Raw genomic sequence first — 17,406 nt, 5'->3', positions numbered from 1 at the left:
CGCCAGCTGTCCTCACTAAAGCGCCCCTAGCTGAGTCCACGACTCGGAGCTTTTGCACAGTGCGCCTCCAACTGTTGTCGCCATCGCCAGCACCGCCCGCCGCCAACCAGCTCCCATAGCGCTTGCTTCGGGGCCCTCTCCTCCCTACAAACGATCGACCACAACATACAGTAGCGACTTGAGTGTGTGTAGCTCTGCACCCACTTAAGCTTGCACAAGCTTCGCCTTCGCAATGCGTATCCTCCCGAACCGCCTGCTCTCCTCCTCTCCATCCCCATCCATCGGTGCGAATTCACGAAGCGAGAGCCCAATGCGACCCAAGAACGACGGCTCCGGCCTCACGGGCAGTCCAGCCTCTGGACTGGCCCTCAAGGTGGTCATCATGCGGGTATGGCCATGGCTTTGCAGCTTCATCGAGAGTGGTACTGTGCTAAGACGTGAGGCTTCATAGGCAAGGAATCTGGCAGCCAAGGACCGTAGCGGGACCTCGGATCCGGTAAGTACAAGTGGCAGGAATACCTTCACCATTGCGACTTGATCACGAGCTGGTCCAACGGGCATAGCTGAGGCGATAATCACCGCAATTTGCCAACAACCACCCCCTTTCTCCCAATGCTTGGCCTTTACATGGCCAACACTCGACATATTTCAGTCATGAACAACAGCTTACAAGCAAACTTGCCTGTCTTATAGTATCTCGTGGTCACACTTGGTGACTCTCGGGTTGTCACCCACTCCGTCCCCAAAACGCTGAATCCCGAATGGAACGTTATCGAAGAGCTGCCCATCAGCTCTGTACAAAATCTGGTGCTCGACGTCATTTGCTGGGACAAGGACCGTTTTGGCAAAGACTACCTCGGCGAGTTTGATTTGGCGCTCGAGGAGATCTTCCAGAACGAGCAACCCGAGCAGGAGCCGCGCTGGTTTCCCCTCAAGAGCAAGCGTCCCGGCAAGAAGACGAGCATCGTTTCCGGCGAGGTGCAGCTCCAGTTCACTCTGTTTGACGCCACAGACCCTACCATCTCTCCCCAGCAGTTGTTTGAAAAGTTCTCTACTCTTGTTGGCTCGGTCCCTGTCGGCTCGTCCCGAAATGTCACACCAACCGAGACCCCACTACTATCTCCGAGCGGGACAACGCGATTGGGAGTCGCATCGTCCCCCGATGAGGATGACGATGAGGACGACCTTACTGAGCTCGAGGAAGAGATTGGCGACGATGCTGAAGACCCCTCCAAACCAGAGACTGCCGAGAAGCGTCGGCGGCGACTCCGCATCAAGGGCCTGAAAAAGAAGAGACGGCAGAATCCATATGCTTTTACCAACGGCGACTCTGATGTTGTGGGAATCATCTATCTTGAAATCTGTAAGATCACAGATCTTCCACCCGAGTCCAACTTGACCCGGACAGGCTTCGATATGGACCCGTTCGTTGTGGCATCTCTTGGCAAGAAGACATACCGCACGAGGCGGGTTCGACACAACCTCAACCCAATTTTCAACGAGAAGATGATTTTCCCCGTCCAGGGCCACGAGAAGCAATATTCATTCGCTTTCACAGTCATTGATCATGATAAATACTCTGGCAACGACTTCATCGCCTCTTGCAACCTGCCTATCCAGACTCTTATAGAAAAAGCGCCACAGGCAGACCCGGAAACAGGGCTGTACGAGGTCCGAACTCCAGAGCCAGAGACACCCGCCCCAGTTGCCACAAAATCTCGCCTCCAACGTCTTGGAGTGTCTCGTTCTTCGTCGACGTCGAGCCTAAGCAAGATGATGCGGTCACAGGGGCCACCTCCTCGATCTGTTCCTTCAAATGGCGACGGGGTCGCTCCACAATCTAGCAGTTCATCATTGTCACCCGCGGATGCTCTCAATAACTCTGTCGTTGAAGCGTCACCAGAGATGGATTCAGAGGACCCCGATTTTTCAGAGTACTCTATACCACTGAAGATGAAGAACTTGGACAAGTGGGAAAGCAAGCACAACCCAATCATCTATCTCAAGGCCAAGTATGTGCCATATCCAGCTCTCCGCCAGCAGTTTTGGCGGGCGCTGTTAAAACAGTATGATACAGACGAAAGTGGCCTCATTAGCAGGATTGAGCTAAGCACGATGCTTGATACTCTGGGTTCCACCTTGAAAGATTCCACAATCGACAGCTTCTTTTCACGCTTCCCTCACAAGGCTGCTGATAACGAAGACTCATGGGAGCTGACCTTTGACGAAGCCGTCCTCTGTCTCGAGGATCAACTGCAAGCCAAGACCCGATCTGGATCCAAGACTCCTACTCTGGATGTCAAGAACCTCAGCCTTTCCAGCAGGTCTGATGATTCGGTCGGACAGCCACGCTCCGAGGGCTCGGGAGATTCGACGCCTCAGATTATGGTTGAGCCACCAGCCGAGGCCACCACGCCAAACGACGAAGGGGAAGAGGGGTATTTTGACACCGAAGACAGCAAGGAAGAGCATGTTGTGGAGATTCGGGAATGCCCCATCTGCCACCAACCCCGTCTCAACAAGCGCAGTGACGGCGATATCATTACACACATTGCTACGTGTGCAAGTCAAGACTGGCGCCAGGTCAACACCGTCCTCGTGGGAGGTTTCGTCACGGCCAGCCAAGCGCAGAGGAAATGGTACTCAAAGGTCATCACCAAAATATCCTACGGTGGATACAAGCTTGGTGCCAACTCGGCAAATATTCTGGTTCAGGATCGCCTCACTGGGCAGATTAACGAGGAGAAGATGAGCGTTTATGTGCGACTGGGCATTCGACTGCTTTACAAGGGCCTGAAATCTCGAGATATGGAGAATAAACGCAGTAAGTGACCCATTGATTAATTTTTTAGCAAGGCAGAAAAGAAAGAGGGTTCAAGGATTTGACTAACGGTATGATTTCCAGTTCGGAGAATGCTCAAGAATTTGAGCATCAAGCAGGGCAAGAAGTTTGACGATCCTGCTTCGCGAGATGAAATTGAAAAATTCATTGAGTTTCATCGTCTGGACATGTCTGAGGTGTTGCTGCCGATTGAAGAATTCAAGAACTTCAACGAATTCTTCTATCGTGCTCTTAAGCCTGGCGCCAGGCCGTGTTCAGCGCCAGACAACCCTCACATTATCGTCTCGCCGGCAGATTGTCGAAGCGTTGTCTTCAACCAACTCACACAAGCGACCAAGATTTGGGTCAAGGGCCGCGAATTCAACATGAAGAGGCTACTTGGAGATGCTTACCCGGACGACGTCTCGCGATTTGAGAATGGTGCTCTGGGCATCTTCCGACTGGCCCCTCAAGATTACCACAGATTCCATATCCCTGTGGATGGTGTCATGGGTAAGCCTAAGACCATTGCCGGCGAGTATTACACAGTGAACCCGATGGCGATTCGTTCAGCATTGGATGTTTACGGTGAGAATGTGAGAGTGCTGGTGCCGATTGACAGCGAAGTCCACGGGCGGGTCATGGTGATCTGTGTCGGCGCCATGATGGTGGGTAGCACAGTCATCACACGCAATGAAGGTGAGCGTGTGCGTCGCGCTGAGGAGCTTGGCTACTTTGCATTTGGCGGCAGCACATTGCTGGTGCTATTTGAACCCGGCAAAATGCGATTCGACGATGATCTCGTGGATAATTCTAACGGAGCTCTCGAGACATTGGTGAGTTTATTTTATACTTATTGGAAATTTGCAGACAGATTGCTTACATTGTTTTTTTTTTTTTTATGCAGATTCGAGTCGGCATGTCAGTTGGTCACTCGCCTAACCAAGTACAGTGGGCTCCAGACATGCGGAAGAATGAGAAGGACATCACAGAGGCAGACAAGCAGGATGCGAAGCGACGAATCCAGGGCAGCGCGGCGATGGAAGAGGAGTCGCCCGGAGACAGTGGCGATGATGGTCGGGCCAAGAAGAGAATGTCCATGCCACCCACTGTCAACACGATGGCAGCATCAGCCCTGTAGCAAGAGACGGCGAGGACACACCATCATTGTGCCTGGTTAGTTTTGTAACGGCTATCGTACATTAAGGTTGAGAGATGATTGCTGTCATTGGATACAACTTGCATGGAAACTTGAGGATTATGGGATATTAGCATGTTTACTAGCAGATTATAACGTGGCGCCTCAGCAGCATATATATGTGTGTGTTTTGTTTTGAAACATGAATTTATTTCTCGATTGCTAAAACTCCCTAACCGTAGGGGACGATGCCCTTTCCCAAGTAAGCGAAACCGAGTCGGATTGAAAATAGTATGTAAAGTAGGATGGCAGTTGCACGATGATGCCCGTCTACTAGGCGGGGTCAACAACGGTTGACTCCTGGTAGTGAGATTTCCATCGTGATGAAATGCCGGGTATGTTGATTAATACGAGATAGAAATATGATGATGATGCAAGCAAAAACAATTTATCCCCGGACCCCTTTGAAACAAGGATATCGCCAAGACACTTGGAGAAGACAACAAAGGAAAAAGAAAAAAGGACACATGACAAACTCTCTTCAAGTCGTGATTGGAACGGTCCCATCAATATCAATGCCTAGAAGGCGAAGAAGATAGAGACGATGAACTTGACGAGTTTGAAGATGTGCTTCCTCTCCGCTCGGGAATCTTTTCAGGCGTGGGAGAGCGGGATGGTAGCAGCATGGATGGTGAAGCTGAGGCTGAGGGAGCGGCCGTCTTGACTGCTTCTGTGGTGGCGTTTTGGCGACGGGATTGGTTCCATGATGTGTAGAATTGACGGCACAGGTGTGCGGACATTGTGTATGTGGGAGACATTTTGTTGTTGTTGTGTGAGGGTGAGTTTGTTGAGAGAGAAAGAGGCTTGCTGAGAGGATAGATATGTGTGTTGAAAAAAGGGGGGGGCCCTTTTTCAGTGTGAGATTTTATCGTATGTTCAGATGTGTAAGACTGTTTTGTTGGTGTGCAGTAGTCCTATTTGTCTTTTGCAGTGTACTTTGCAGAGTTTCTTTTTTGGCGAGATATTCCCAGATCGGAAAGAAGACGGCAAAAATAGAGCAAGAAGAGCAGTAGAAATATTAGAAGAGGAAAAAAAAAGGAAGGTTAGAAAAGAGGAATAGAATAGAAATGTGAAGGGGAAGCTGGTTGAAGAAAGCTGGATGAGCCCATCAGCCAGGCCGCCTAGTCATTATTAATAAAGTGTAATACGGAGTACTCCGTTTTTTTTCGCACCCCATGCGCTGAGCGGCAAGGACTTTGTGTCGGATTCGTGTACTGTGGGCTGCTGTTTTTTTTTGCCAGCACATGGACTATATTTTTTGTAGTACATTTTCTTTTATTTGGAAATATAATTCCGCCCTTTTTTTTTCCCCCTATTGCTTCATTTTTTTGTTTAGGGATTTGCAGTGACAAAGCCAGAGAGAGAACAGAGACAAATACCAAGCACAGTCCGTCTACCTTGATGGATGTACACGACACACAGTGGTAGCATTAGGCAGCATAAACAAAACCCAGAAAAAACAAGGAAAAATATACAAAGTACTACTTGATCGTCTACATCCTCCACGCATACAAATTGGCCCAGAACAGAAGGCCCTGCGGTCGATCTACGCAGGTACCCTGCCTTGTACCTTTTGGACCGATTCGGGCAAGCAGGCATGACCATGAAACCCGCCAAAAAGGGAAAAAAAAAAAAAAGAACAAAAGAAAAAAGAAAAAAACCCAAGCACACGAGCAGAGTCACATCACATCATGGTTGCGTTAAAAGTCGTTCCACCGCCAGGGGTCTGGGAGAATCAACAAGAATAAGAATAATGAGTGGCCAATCGGGTGCTCGGCGTGAGGCGGGACTGCCTATTTGGGATCCAGAAAACTACTGGTTTTGGTGTAAGCCCAATTCACTCAACTCCCTCTTTTTTTTTTTTTTTTTGCGAGTCACGTAAGCAGGGCCATCCTGTGGACCGTGTTCGTTATAGGTATTATTTTCCCGAGCTGACCCCCCCCCCCTTGGTACCTATTTCGTGTGCCATTGTATTTTTTATACATTTCTGCCTTGTAGGATTTGCATTGTGCATCACCATCTTACACAGTGACCTCGCCAAGCTCGCTTAGACAGACGGTGTGGGATGTTACTTTTCGTACTCGTAGTCGGTGATAAGGGGGGGATCTTCCACCGAGCCCATTGTAACATTGATATTCACTCCAAGTATGTACCTTTTTTTTTTCCCCAACGGGAATTATAGGAGTACCGTAGAATATCATTCATGTCGCCAATCCCAATAGAGTGCCACCCAATAGTGCTAAAACATATCACACGATCCCCCCTAAAATGATGCAACGCCCCCCCGTCGAATTCGCGAGTTTGCTGTCCAATCACCGCCTCTCTAATTCTGCTGACCTTGTTTCCGTTTCCCTTGGGGGTGGGTGGCGCGAAGAGGACCTGGGGGCCTCAGCCACTCGGGCTGGCTGGGTAAAGGCTCTTCCTTTCCAGCTTCTGTGCCAATGACTGACCTGTTGGGAGTGGGAAATAACGGAGATTACGGAAGTGGAGGCAATGGGAATAGAATTGTTCAGTAAGCATAGTTTGGTGCTGGTGACTTGTATGCTGACACATGACTGATATGTCCAAGTCACGGCTGAGAAGCTGCTTTGCAAGCACTTTGCTGTATGACGCATCAAGGACAAAATGACCAAAGCAGGCAGCCATGGTTCATGGAAGCTCTTTACCGAGGTTTATTCCTCCATTGAATTCAACAAGTTAACAAAAGTCATCGATCCAGCTGTGCTCATAACATTTGCCAACATAGGTATGTATGCTTTATTGATAACCACTACTCATACACGATAGCTGTACTCCTTCCAACTGTTTTCAACCCCATCAGCTATTCCTACCCTTTACGTATACTCTGTTGTTCCAAATGACACGAGAGCAAATAAAAATAAAAAAAAGAATGCCAACTTTTCGTATGCTTTTGTATGAGGCAACGGACCAGAAATGAATGCCCATCTCACCAAGCAGAACAGTAAGAAAGGCAAAGACGCAGGAAAAGGAGAAGATAAAAATAGTGATAAAGATAATTCCATAGTAATAAGCTCTTATACCCATTCAAATTCCTCCCTCCCTACCAAGTACACACACACGCCTAACAAACCCAGTCATAACTATTGATTGATAGCCCACTATAGAAAACAAGAACAAGAAACCCTTCCTCTGAGGAGGGATAAGAAAAGAGCGCCGTTGCCATGCATTTTTGTCGCTAGTAGCAATATCCAAAAATTTCAAAACGCAACTCTTCATATCTTCAGGTAAAGACAGATGAGAGATAAAAAGAAGCAGGAAAAGAAAATTCAACAACATAGGTAAATCATGTAAAACCCCCTTTCATAAGAAACAAATAAGGGAGAAGGGGGAGGAGAGTCGCCAGGTGCGAACCTGTGCGACTTCATCTTAGTCTGCAATGGCGCTGTCGTTATCTTGAGCTAGCTGTGGCCTCTCTCTATTCTTTTCGGTGCCTGGCAGGTTGATGTTGGCTCGAGCCTTGCCTTGCGCCTCCACAAATCTGTCCCAGTATTCGGGGTCGCTCTCTTTCAAGGCCGCAAACAGCATCTCCTTGTGGTCCTTGAATGCCTGAACGGCACCCTTCTGCTTGGCTAATTCCAAGAACTCACCACCAACATCGTCTGCAAGATCGGCCAGCACACGGACGTGGTTGGGATCGTTTTCCACGTCATCAAGGGTGGAGAGAAGGTTGACATGGTCGGTAATACCGGATCGGAATCTGTGGCCGACACGGTGCACGCGACCTTCTTCCTCGGCCAGCTTCCTGCCCAGTATTGAGTTGCTACGCGAGAGGGGCCTAGGCTCACGGAGTTCGCCCTCTTCCTCGACGTCTGAGCCAACTGCCACCGCATCGTCCCCAGCAGGTGGCGACGACGATAGCACCTCCTTCTCCCCTTGAGCTATCGGTACATGGGCGACTACGTCCTCTGGATGCTCGCGAGTGTCGGGATACTCATCTTCGAATCGTTTGATGATACCTTGCAGCGTATCGTCCAGGAATGTCAGCTTGCGCAGGTTCAACTCGTCACTCGGGTTGGCTCTAGCTTTGTTCAATGCCGGCTGGAGACGAAGACGGATCTTGCGAGCGCCGGCCAGCAGGTGTTTCGAGAAATCCTTGGCCTTGCCACCAGTCCTAAATTTGGGCCCAATAAAGGGTTCTTCGTCCGTAGAGCTGAGCTCTCGCAGGAATTCACCAGACGCCCGGCGGGATTCATCGCCGCGGTTCTTGAGGCAGCAGGCAAGTGCTTTGACCACGCCCGTACCGCCAATGACGTAGTCTTCGTCCGGTCCTGAACCGTCGTCTTCCAGATCATCTTGGAAGAGGACATCTTGGCCGACAATATGTGCGAGCACATCAGGATAGGAGGCGAGTTTGGCATCGACAGGCTCTCCTTTTGCCTCAGCGAGCGCCGCGGTCACTGCCTTGTTAATCTCGGCATCATGCAGATGCTCAATGTTCTGCAAGCAGTAAGCCACAACTTGCTTTGCCATGGCCTTGACAATTTCGCCAGAGTCTTCACTAGGGACTTCGATATCCACGCATATCATGCTCTTGGACAGCCTTGCAGCAGCCATCAACGATGCATACAACGCGCAGGCTTCCTCTTGCGCTTCCTCGGTCTTGGCGTTGGCCAGAGCCATAATTTCGGTATTTCCAAGAAGACTGAGGTGGCAGAGGTGAAGAGCCTCTGGTACAACTTCGACGATTGCAATGGCCTGCTCAGAGGTCATGCCGACATCAGACAGGTGTAGTCGTTTGAGAGCGTGCATTTTGGGTAGATATCTGCAAGTGTGTTAGCTCTTTATTCGCCATTCTCATAGACAATTCAATTAGCACGAATTCTCTTACCTTCTAAGCAGACCAACGGCGTTGGGTGTTGATTGGAACAGATCATGGTTGTGCGAAAGGTCAATGAAGACGAGATGTTCTAGCTTGGCCAAAGTGGGCAAGATCTTGCACAGAGTCGAGGGATTGATGTTGCAGTCAGACATGCTCAACGCCCATAGCGGATCGGTCTCCTTGATTGACGAGGCAATAACGTCCATGTGCTCCTTGAGATCGATCCCGCCTAGATCAAGCCCTTCGCAGTTCCCAGACTCCAGATATCTTACCACATGCTGGGCACCCTCCGCATCGAGCGGGTTGCGAGCCATTCCGAGCCGCTTGATGCCACATTTAATCACACCATCGATGACCTTGCCAAGTTGCTCCATGCTGGGTTCAGTCTCACCGATACTAAGCATCTCGAGCGTCGATCCTGTTGGGCGATTTGCGAGGGCCTTGGAAAAGATGTCTCCTATTGTAAGAGGGAGGTGGACGCCATTCTGAAGAGCGGCGTTGGCGTTGGCGGGCGCTTGGCGCGGGAAGGGGATGCAAGAGAGATCGAGATACTTGAGCGACCGGCACTTGTAGATGAAGAGCGAAATGTGCTTCCAGCCGTCCGGGCCCAGCTTGTTTTCTTTCAGGACAAGTCTCTCGACCACTCCACCCATCTCCTGAGGCAGAAATTTCGACTTCCTGCGCTTCGACGGTTCTGCGTTTTTCGCTGCCAAGAGGCCAGCAAGAATGACTCGAACGCCTTCATCGCTAAGCCCGCTGTTTTGCAGAATGATTTCTTTAACAGGTATAACAGCAAGATAATCGCCTAGTGTAATGAGATCTTGCAGCTGCATGAAGTAGCCTGTTAGATCAATTTTGTTCACACAACCGTTGGGTAAAACATTGTTGGCATCGCTCAGTTGCTCAGTGATTTTCTTAAGAATGGGCGTTTCGCGAAGTTGACAGCATCTGCGATAAACTCTGACCGGGCATGTCGACGGATACTTGCCATTGAGCAACTCTAGAGAGCCCGCCCTGTCATAATGAATCTCTATGGGAATGCTTCCGCTTTCCTCGGCAAGCCGTCGCCTCTTTTCTTTTCTGGCTTTGCGTTCCTCTTCGCTTCGCTTCTTCTTTTCCTTCTTTCTTGTTGTGTCTTTTGGAGCGGCATTTGAGTCGTCTGGACTGTCCGTCTCCTTTGCGCCATTGGCCGTCGGTTTGGCTTCCTTGGTCTCGGCCGTTTCACGAGGTTTAGCATCGGGTGTGACGCTCTCTGCTGAGGAAGAAGATGCTTCTTTCTGCGCTTCGGCAGTTTTGGGATGTTTCAATGCCTCCCCTTCCCCCTTTTCGCTCAATTTTTTCTTTTGAGCAATGTCAGCCATTGGTTTAGGCTCTGCCTCGGCATCCGCATATTTTGGCATCGGTGCAATCTCGACATCAACGAGAAAGGACACCCGCCTCAGCTTGTTGTCCTTCAGCTCCGAAATAGGACACCTATCTCGGCCGCGATCCACATTCAAAACGCGGCGTTCCACCAACCCGTGGTTGATCTTGCCGGTGGGGCCAAGGGGACCGCCTCCTGATGAAGAGGACAGGCGGCGAAATACGCCGAGCAATCCAGCCTGGCCGGATTTCGGTGGGGCTGGCGTGTACGGTTCATCTCCTTCTGGCTTGAGCCCATGTTGGAGAACAGCGTTCTTGGTTGGCGTAATCTTTGGAACGGGAGGATCCGGACTTGTTGAAGGTGCCGGTTGTTGTTGCTGCGGAGGCGGCGGCTGCTGGGGCAGTTGATACTGAGTATGGCCAAGTACATTGCCATTTCCATTTGCTTGGGGAGCTGCTGAGCTTGAGAATTTAGCTGAGATGTTGGAGAACCATGAGTTACGTCGGTGAGGTGGTGTCGCGCTGGAGCCGTTCTTTTCAATTGAGCCCGATCGAGAGAGACGTCTGGCGTTGCTTGAGCCATTGACGGGAATTGGCTGCGTTTGGCCGGTGGGTTTCCCGTTGGCTTCAGGCTTTCCATTGACCTCAGGCTTGGCCTCGGCCTTTTCTGCGGTTGAGGAAGGGCTCAGCTTGGGCGGGGAATTGCTGGGGACGCTTCGTGGTTGCACAGTGGCAACGGGGGATTTCGCGGGCGCGAAGACTGCCTTGTTGAATTTATCTATGCGAATTGTTAGTCTCCAATATCCAACATCATTCATCCATCAAGCGACCACCATCGCGCCGACAGAATCTGAGCACATGCGGGCAGCGAGAGGTGGCAAAGCGACATGCCTTTGGGCGAGCCCTGCGTCATCCAACTGACGTCGACGCCATGGACCTGTTCCATGTTGGAGGGTGTACGCGACGCTCGCTCGCGGTTCAAGGGGTGGTGAGCGACAACGAATGATGCAGCGTTGTGGTGGAAATGAGCGAAAGGAGGGAGAAATGAGAGGCGGCGAAAAGGGCCTATAAGATGTGTTCAAGGTTTGGATTACTGTACAATATCAGCCTCGACTCGACGGAAGCCCCGTGGCTGCTCCAGCTGCGAGCGATCTAGGCTGGGGTAAGGCGAAAAAGATGGGGGGAGCGCGAAAAAAAGACGTCAACTAAGCCTGCTGGAGCAGTGCTATCACTTAGCAGCATCCACTGTAGCGAGAGACCTGGCAGGCCAATAGCGGGGTAGATCCAGTGCCAGACCCTCTGTGCAGCCGCTCGACAGTCCAGCCGGCCCTTCTAAGCTTGTGCTCTGCTTTGAGCCCGGGCGCGTCAATCTTGGAGCAGTACAGCGGAATGTATCCCCCTAACAAGTCCGCCGCAGCCGCCGCCACGCTGAGTGTTAGTGCTCCCGGCACGGCCAAGTACCGCAACCTGCCAGCGCGCGGGACGCTTCCCACTCGGCTAGGCCCCCGGTAACTTTTTAATCACGAGCCCCCTCCCCGTTGAGTGCTTTTTGTTTGTCTCACTGAGCACAGCACGGTGCAATTGGCCGAATAACTTGGCCATTCTGGATTATATTCGCCACAAGAGACAACCCCCCCCTGGAGCCGTGGAGATCACTGGCATGCGATCAAGTAAGAAACAAAGGATGAGAGGCGATTTTGCTGCTGCCCGGATTTTTTACGTAGTCGACACCCGCGCGTGACGATTTGCGTGCCAGCCAAGTTTTGTGCGCGGAGCATAGCTGACTGCGCTCGCAAGCCACAAGACCTTATTTCGATCTCTGATTCCACCGCTACCAGCAATACGGCACGCGAAAATTTTATTCGAGCCTTTTTGTGGACTGAACTCTTTTAACGTGGCCCCAGTTTCTAAGCACTTGCCGTCTAGCTACCAGCCCGGCGCTGACAGGTCCCTGCGGCCTCGAAAAGTCTCTTTGTCCGCCCATCGGATTGGCGCTTTCTGCTAGTGCCATGGGACCGATCCCGGATGCGCAGCCGTGATGTGATGCTTCGCAGAAAGCATATACCAGGCACTCGCTACGGGTACACGTATCGCCATGCTGCAGCCGCCACGGATAGTTTGGAACTACTGCGTCAAGAGCTCAGCAAGGTGTAATCCGCAGGCGACAGTCCGTACAGTGTTCGTGTCACCGTACTGTAGAAGCTCTTGCTTGCTTCGTGCAATTTCATGGCTTGTCTACCGAGCTCCGAGAGTGCCGAAAAGCCCGCCGGGACCAAGCGCAATCTCATAACCCTTCAAGCTACTATAGGTACATACACGTATCGGTGTCTCCTGAGCTCAAAAAGGGAAAATAACAGCTCAATCAAGCTTGCCAGCTTTCGTCAATGGGTCGATATGAAGGGTCCTTTTTCGGCTACAAGAACCGGGATAATGGCTCAAAATCACGAGAGCCTCGCCGCTGGCAAAACTCCCAGCACGTGAGCCCTGGACATCCGAGTCTAGCGCAAGGAACCGACTCAGCCAAATGAAGATCTTCTCTCACTTCTTTCCTTGTTGCCTTCAATACTCAGCTGTACGTCATTTCGGGTCAGGCGTAGCCACGGATCTGCCGCTGTGCAACCCCAAGTACCTGCTTACTTGTCAGGAACTCTATTGACTTATGACATAGGCTCTGATGTATGTAGAGAGCCATTCCCAGATATCGACTTTCAGTTCAAATGAGATTGTATTCCTGCCGGTGGCCTCATAGGTACGTATGTGTACTACATCTAGCTTGATGAATTCGCCGCCATCGCAAAAAGTACTAGTATCCTCGATGAATGCACAATGGTAGTATTGATATTAGTTCCGTCAACAACAATGACGCCGCGGACCTATTGGGTGATTTTACACGCAACACGGAACACGCGCCGAATCTGGTACATACATGCACTCGTACGTTAAAATGTCTCCGATCCTGAGCTCGGGAATTCCCGATGCACGCCAGAAAAGGGGAGGGGCGACTGCTTAAACAGACCAGTGCCCAGATTTGGACTCGACGAGAACGATGCCGGAAATGTGCACCTTTGCCGCGGGTATTGCAGCTTTGGCAAGAGGTTCGAGATCGGTGGAAGCGGCATTTATTTGCTTGTTAGTCTCCATGGAGAATGGAAAAAGTTTGATTTGCTTCTGGCTTTGGAACATGGATTCCACTCTTGGTAAGCGAATACGTGTATCATGCAGCTTGTGTAATTCCATGGAAATGACGCCGGTCTACGAATTACTCTACAGAGTTTACTCCTTATTCTCGTAGTATACTTGTTCAATTGCCAAGCATGATCTATCAGAAATAGAGTCCCTATTTCCGTCACTGACGAATAGTCTGCATGAGGACGTGTATATGTTCGCTCAAACGGGTATATAGTACTCTTGATAGAAAATTAGCGTAAAGCCAGAAACCCACAGAATAAAACGTGTAAAGTCAAAAGAATAGCATATTTTTTTCTCCTAGAGTGCTAGCTGTTTCGAAAAGAAGAAACTGGAGCTGCGATATTTTTTCGATGCTTTCTTTCGGTATTGTTCGGCAAAGGAATGGCCAAGAACAAGAAAAAAAAAACTTCAGGGTAGGGCAGCTGCGAAGTTGGTAGCAGTGGAGTGAGGCATGAGTCGAGAAATTAGTCAGATTCCATGGAACTTGGTAATTCACAAAGATGCATGGAGCAAACAAATCAAAGTGCTCTCCAACAATCGAGTTTAGTCAAAGAGACCAGCCCTGTATTAAACAAGATTGGGCAGCACAGAACCGGCATACTTCATTTTCAATTTATAACTGACGCTGGCTCGGAGAAGGATTTAGGTGTATCCACCTGTCGCTTGATTGGGTATCACTTTGATTGACATATGATTTTTACTCGTACTGGATGCTAGAGAAAAATGATGCACGAAGCAATGGATCGTAAGATCCGGAATCGAAGGTATCTTTTCATTTATTTTACCATGACCGACCCTTTCATTCCTGTAACTCCGGACCCAATATATCGAGAATCAAATTTGCAACCTGCCTATATGCCCCATTTTTACTCCTCAGCCAGGATCTTCTGGATCTTGGCCTGGACGTTGGCAGCCTTCTCCGCCTTGGAGATTCTGGCAACCTTGTGCTGCTTGGAGATGGCCTTCCACTCCTCCTTGGTCTTCTTCTCACCCTCGGGCTTCTTGAAGGGGTCCTCACGGATGGCCTTGTGGGCCTCGGTGTAGAGGTCCTCGAGACCGTCGGCCTCAATGTCGTTCTCAATGTACTTGACGAACTGGCCGTTGTAGCGCTCCTCATCGTCGTCGGCCAGAGTCTCCATGTACTCGGCAACGTGGCCACCGTAGATGTACTTGCGGAGGGTCTCGGCGTCCAGCTCCTTGGACTCGATGTCGTAGCCAGGGAATCGCTTCTCGGAGTGGGGGATGAGGATACCACCGTCGGAAGCACCCTTGAGGGCACCGAAGACACGGGCACCGGTGGAGGTACGGGCAAGACCAACGTCGAGGAAGGCCTTGAAGGGGCGGCGCTCGCCATCGTCGGTCTCGGCGGACTCGGTGAGGGTGAACTCACCGTCGGCCTCCTCAACACCGACAAAGGTCTTGTCGAGGCCGAGCTTGCTGAGGACACGGCGGGCGATCAGGAGACCGGTGGCGTAGGCGGCGGACCAGTTGGTCAGACCGTTGGTGATGCCGTAGGCCTTGAGCTCGTGGGCGTAGGCGGCGGCGAGGACCTTGTCACCAGAGATCTCAGAGCTGACGATCTGCATGATGATGTCCTTGTTGGTGAAGCGGACAACCAGGCGGTACTTGGGAGCATTGTACTTGTTCTTGGCCTGGGTGATGAGGCGCTTACGGGCATAGTAGTCGGTCTTGCCTTCGCGTCTTCTCTTGTACTTAGTCTGGAAGCGACTATATCGAAATTGTTAGCTGTATTCTCATCCGGCAGTTTTTTTGATACATCTTGGATAGATTGCATTCATTGCCATAAAAACAAAACTCACCTGTAGTACGCGTTGCTCTTGATGACCTTGCGGAAACCCTGTCAAGATAATCCCCGAGTCAGCAATTTGCGCTTCAGACTGCTCGTCCTTTATCCGAAGCAACTTGCGACGACTCTCAATTACGAGCAATTGATGGCATTTCTGCCATTTTGTAATTGTGGAAGAGATTCCATTCACTGGAATCTTCCCGATAGGCCTCAACTTACCATTTTGATGGTGATGCCTGGAGATGGCTGATGTGCTCCTCAAACTTGGAAATTTGATGATGAGGATAGAGGAGGAAATCTTGGTGGGCTTATTTTTGAAGCCCTAAAATTTCTCGTGCGCTACCGCCTCGCCTAGCGCCTCACAGTTGAAGCCGGGTTGGGGACGAATCGCCTGGCCAGGTCGGGGACGAATCACCTGACCTGCTCTGATGCTCTTGCTGGAATACTGGATTCTTACTAAGCGGCTAGAAGGTCTTCTTATCTTATCGCTAGCTTGGCCTCGATACATATGTACATGGGTACATGTGGAGCGCGGACCGAGGCACCGGCAAACTGTCTGGAATCTGGGGACGCTGCATCGTTGCCGCCATTTCGGCTTGAATGCGCTGTGAACCGTTTCTTCTTTGCACTGAGTGAATTTGTTTCTTGGCATGGACCCTGAAAGCTACTCTGTTGATCAAATACTGGAAGCAATTGACGCCGAAATGGAAAATCCGAAACCAAAGGTCCTTTTATTTGACATTGGCGGTGTTTGTGTAAGTCGCCCATCTAGGAAATTGGTTCTCGCGTCTGTAGCGCCACGCGTTGCCTTCAATGAAGAAACCAAAACTTATGCATCGCTTTTTTTTTTTTTTTTTTTTTTTTTTTTTTTTTTTTTTTTTTTTTTTTTTTTTTTTTTTTTTAAAACTTTGGGTAAAAAATCTAACATTGATACCAATAGGTTAACTCACCTTTCCAAGTCATTCTAGACTACGAGCTTGGCTTAGGAATTCCTCCCGGCTGGGTAAACTACTCCATATCAAAATCTGGCCCAACCGGATCCTGGCAGCGGATAGAGAGAGGGGATATTCCCCTGGATGACGCCTTCTTTGACGGATTCAACAAGGACCTGCATGTTCAGAGCTTATGGGAAGAGTTCTACAGGACACAGCAAGCAAAGAACCCACGCCTAGCTGAGGAAACCCCTCCGCTACCCAAGATTGACGGTAAATGGCTATTCAACGAGATGATGTCTGGCTCAGGCCCAGATTCGTACGATCCTTGGATGTTTCCAGCGCTAGAAAAACTCAGATCCAGCGGCAAGTACATCCTAGCAGCGCTGAGCAACACGGTCATCTTCCCACCCGGCCACAAGCTGCACAAGGAGAATTTCTACGATGAGCCCGTCCGCCGGATATTCGACGTTTTCATCTCGTCAGCCCACGTTGGTGTCAGGAAGCCAGACCCAAAAATGTACCAGCTCGCATTGGAAAGGCTTAATAGCTTTGTTAGGGAGAACGCAAGCGACCCGAAGCATCGAGGAAAGGGCTGGGAGACTGGCATTTCACCAAAGGACATTGTTTTCTTAGATGACATTGGCGAGAATCTGAAAGAAGCACGCAAGCAAGGGCTCAATACCATCAAAGTCCCTCTAGGCAGAACGTACGAAGCTGTCGAGGAGTTGGAGAAGATTACGGGGTTGTCGCTTGAGGGGCCGCATCCAAAGATACCCATCGAGCCGAAATACCGCGAGCCGCGAGCCAAGATATGACGACGGTAATATGCTAATAACAGCGATGAGAATGAAGGGCGCATCTGGAGTACTTTACGCGCGGAAATGATTTGAATAGATGTATTAAGATAGAAATGTATTTGGTTGCATAGTAGTTACTGTGATTTCCATACGTACATACCGTGGGCATTCTGTCATTCTCATAAATGCATCCAAGTATCCAAGATGCATGCAACCGCCAGCATACAAAACGCAGAAAAACATACACCCTCGTATCCAGAGCGATTCTCCATAAATAGTATCTAGTATCATTGAACAACAGCCGCACTATTCCATCCTTGCTGCCTCTCTTTGTAAATTTATGAATCTAGACACCATATATTAGCTGAATTATATCATTTACCTGGGCGTACATGAGTTCGCACCTTTGTTGTCAATATCACCCTGGCGATACATCAAAGTGTCTCAAACCGATGAG

The 17,406-nt window shown here is 50.1% G+C and overlaps 5 protein-coding genes across 5 annotated transcripts; 3 read left to right on the top strand and 2 right to left on the bottom strand.

Annotated features, from left to right (window-relative positions):
* Positions 1-232: 232 nt before the first annotated feature.
* Positions 233-3,962, top strand: TrAtP1_003678 (uncharacterized protein; the record flags this gene model as incomplete). The annotated part of the gene is made up of 5 exons (XM_066111986.1): positions 233-388; positions 452-496; positions 694-2,824; positions 2,906-3,657; positions 3,729-3,962. 5 exons carry the CDS (start codon positions 233-235, stop codon positions 3,960-3,962), a joined length of 3,318 nt encoding a protein of 1,105 aa, XP_065968068.1.
* A 2,495-nt stretch (positions 3,963-6,457) lies between these two features.
* TrAtP1_003677 (uncharacterized protein) lies at positions 6,458-11,773 on the bottom strand. Its single transcript, XM_066111985.1, has 3 exons — positions 11,113-11,773; positions 8,869-10,999; positions 6,458-8,802 (listed from the first exon to the last, which is right to left on the bottom strand). Exons 1-3 carry the CDS (start codon positions 11,165-11,167, stop codon positions 7,407-7,409), a joined length of 3,582 nt encoding a protein of 1,193 aa, XP_065968067.1. The 5' UTR covers positions 11,168-11,773; the 3' UTR covers positions 6,458-7,406.
* A 972-nt stretch (positions 11,774-12,745) lies between these two features.
* Positions 12,746-13,422, top strand: TrAtP1_003676 (uncharacterized protein; the record flags this gene model as incomplete). The annotated part of the gene is made up of 4 exons (XM_066111984.1): positions 12,746-12,793; positions 12,890-12,897; positions 13,067-13,155; positions 13,241-13,422. The coding sequence occupies 4 exons, from the start codon at positions 12,746-12,748 to the stop codon at positions 13,420-13,422; spliced, it is 327 nt and encodes a 108-aa protein (XP_065968066.1).
* Positions 13,423-13,976: 554 nt separating this feature from the next.
* On the bottom strand, positions 13,977-15,550 carry TrAtP1_003675 (60S ribosomal protein uL18). The gene is made up of 3 exons (XM_014088083.2): positions 15,437-15,550; positions 15,231-15,268; positions 13,977-15,138 (listed from the first exon to the last, which is right to left on the bottom strand). The coding sequence occupies exons 1-3, from the start codon at positions 15,437-15,439 to the stop codon at positions 14,277-14,279; spliced, it is 903 nt and encodes a 300-aa protein (XP_013943558.1). The 5' UTR covers positions 15,440-15,550; the 3' UTR covers positions 13,977-14,276.
* Positions 15,551-15,921: 371 nt separating this feature from the next.
* Positions 15,922-16,967, top strand: TrAtP1_003674 (uncharacterized protein; the record flags this gene model as incomplete). Its single annotated transcript, XM_014087424.2, has 2 exons — positions 15,922-15,972; positions 16,158-16,967. 2 exons carry the CDS (start codon positions 15,922-15,924, stop codon positions 16,965-16,967), a joined length of 861 nt encoding a protein of 286 aa, XP_013942899.2.
* Between the last annotated feature and the right edge of the window lie 439 nt (positions 16,968-17,406).

This window comes from Trichoderma atroviride, chromosome 2, assembly GCF_020647795.1.
Source record: "Trichoderma atroviride chromosome 2, complete sequence".
NCBI lineage: Eukaryota > Fungi > Ascomycota > Sordariomycetes > Hypocreales > Hypocreaceae > Trichoderma > Trichoderma atroviride.
Note: the sequence above shows the minus strand (reverse complement) of the source record. Positions and strands in the feature narration are given on the sequence as shown.

What these genes read in the sequence shown, in the direction of transcription:
- TrAtP1_003677 (XM_066111985.1), bottom strand. Translation starts at nt 11,167, where the DNA reads ATGGAACAGGTCCATGGCGTCGACGTCAGTTGGATGACGCAGGGCTCG. An exon ending in GACGCAGGGCTCGCCCAAAG is followed by an intron (nt 11,000 to 11,112) that starts GCATGTCGCTTT and finishes CAATTCGCATAG; the next exon opens with ATAAATTCAACAAGGCAGTC. An exon ending in GCCGTTGGTCTGCTTAGAAG is followed by an intron (nt 8,803 to 8,868) that starts GTAAGAGAATTC and finishes ACACACTTGCAG; the next exon opens with ATATCTACCCAAAATGCACG.
- TrAtP1_003675 (XM_014088083.2), bottom strand. An exon ending in AAGAGCAACGCGTACTACAG is followed by an intron (nt 15,139 to 15,230) that starts GTGAGTTTTGTT and finishes ATTTCGATATAG; the next exon opens with TCGCTTCCAGACTAAGTACA.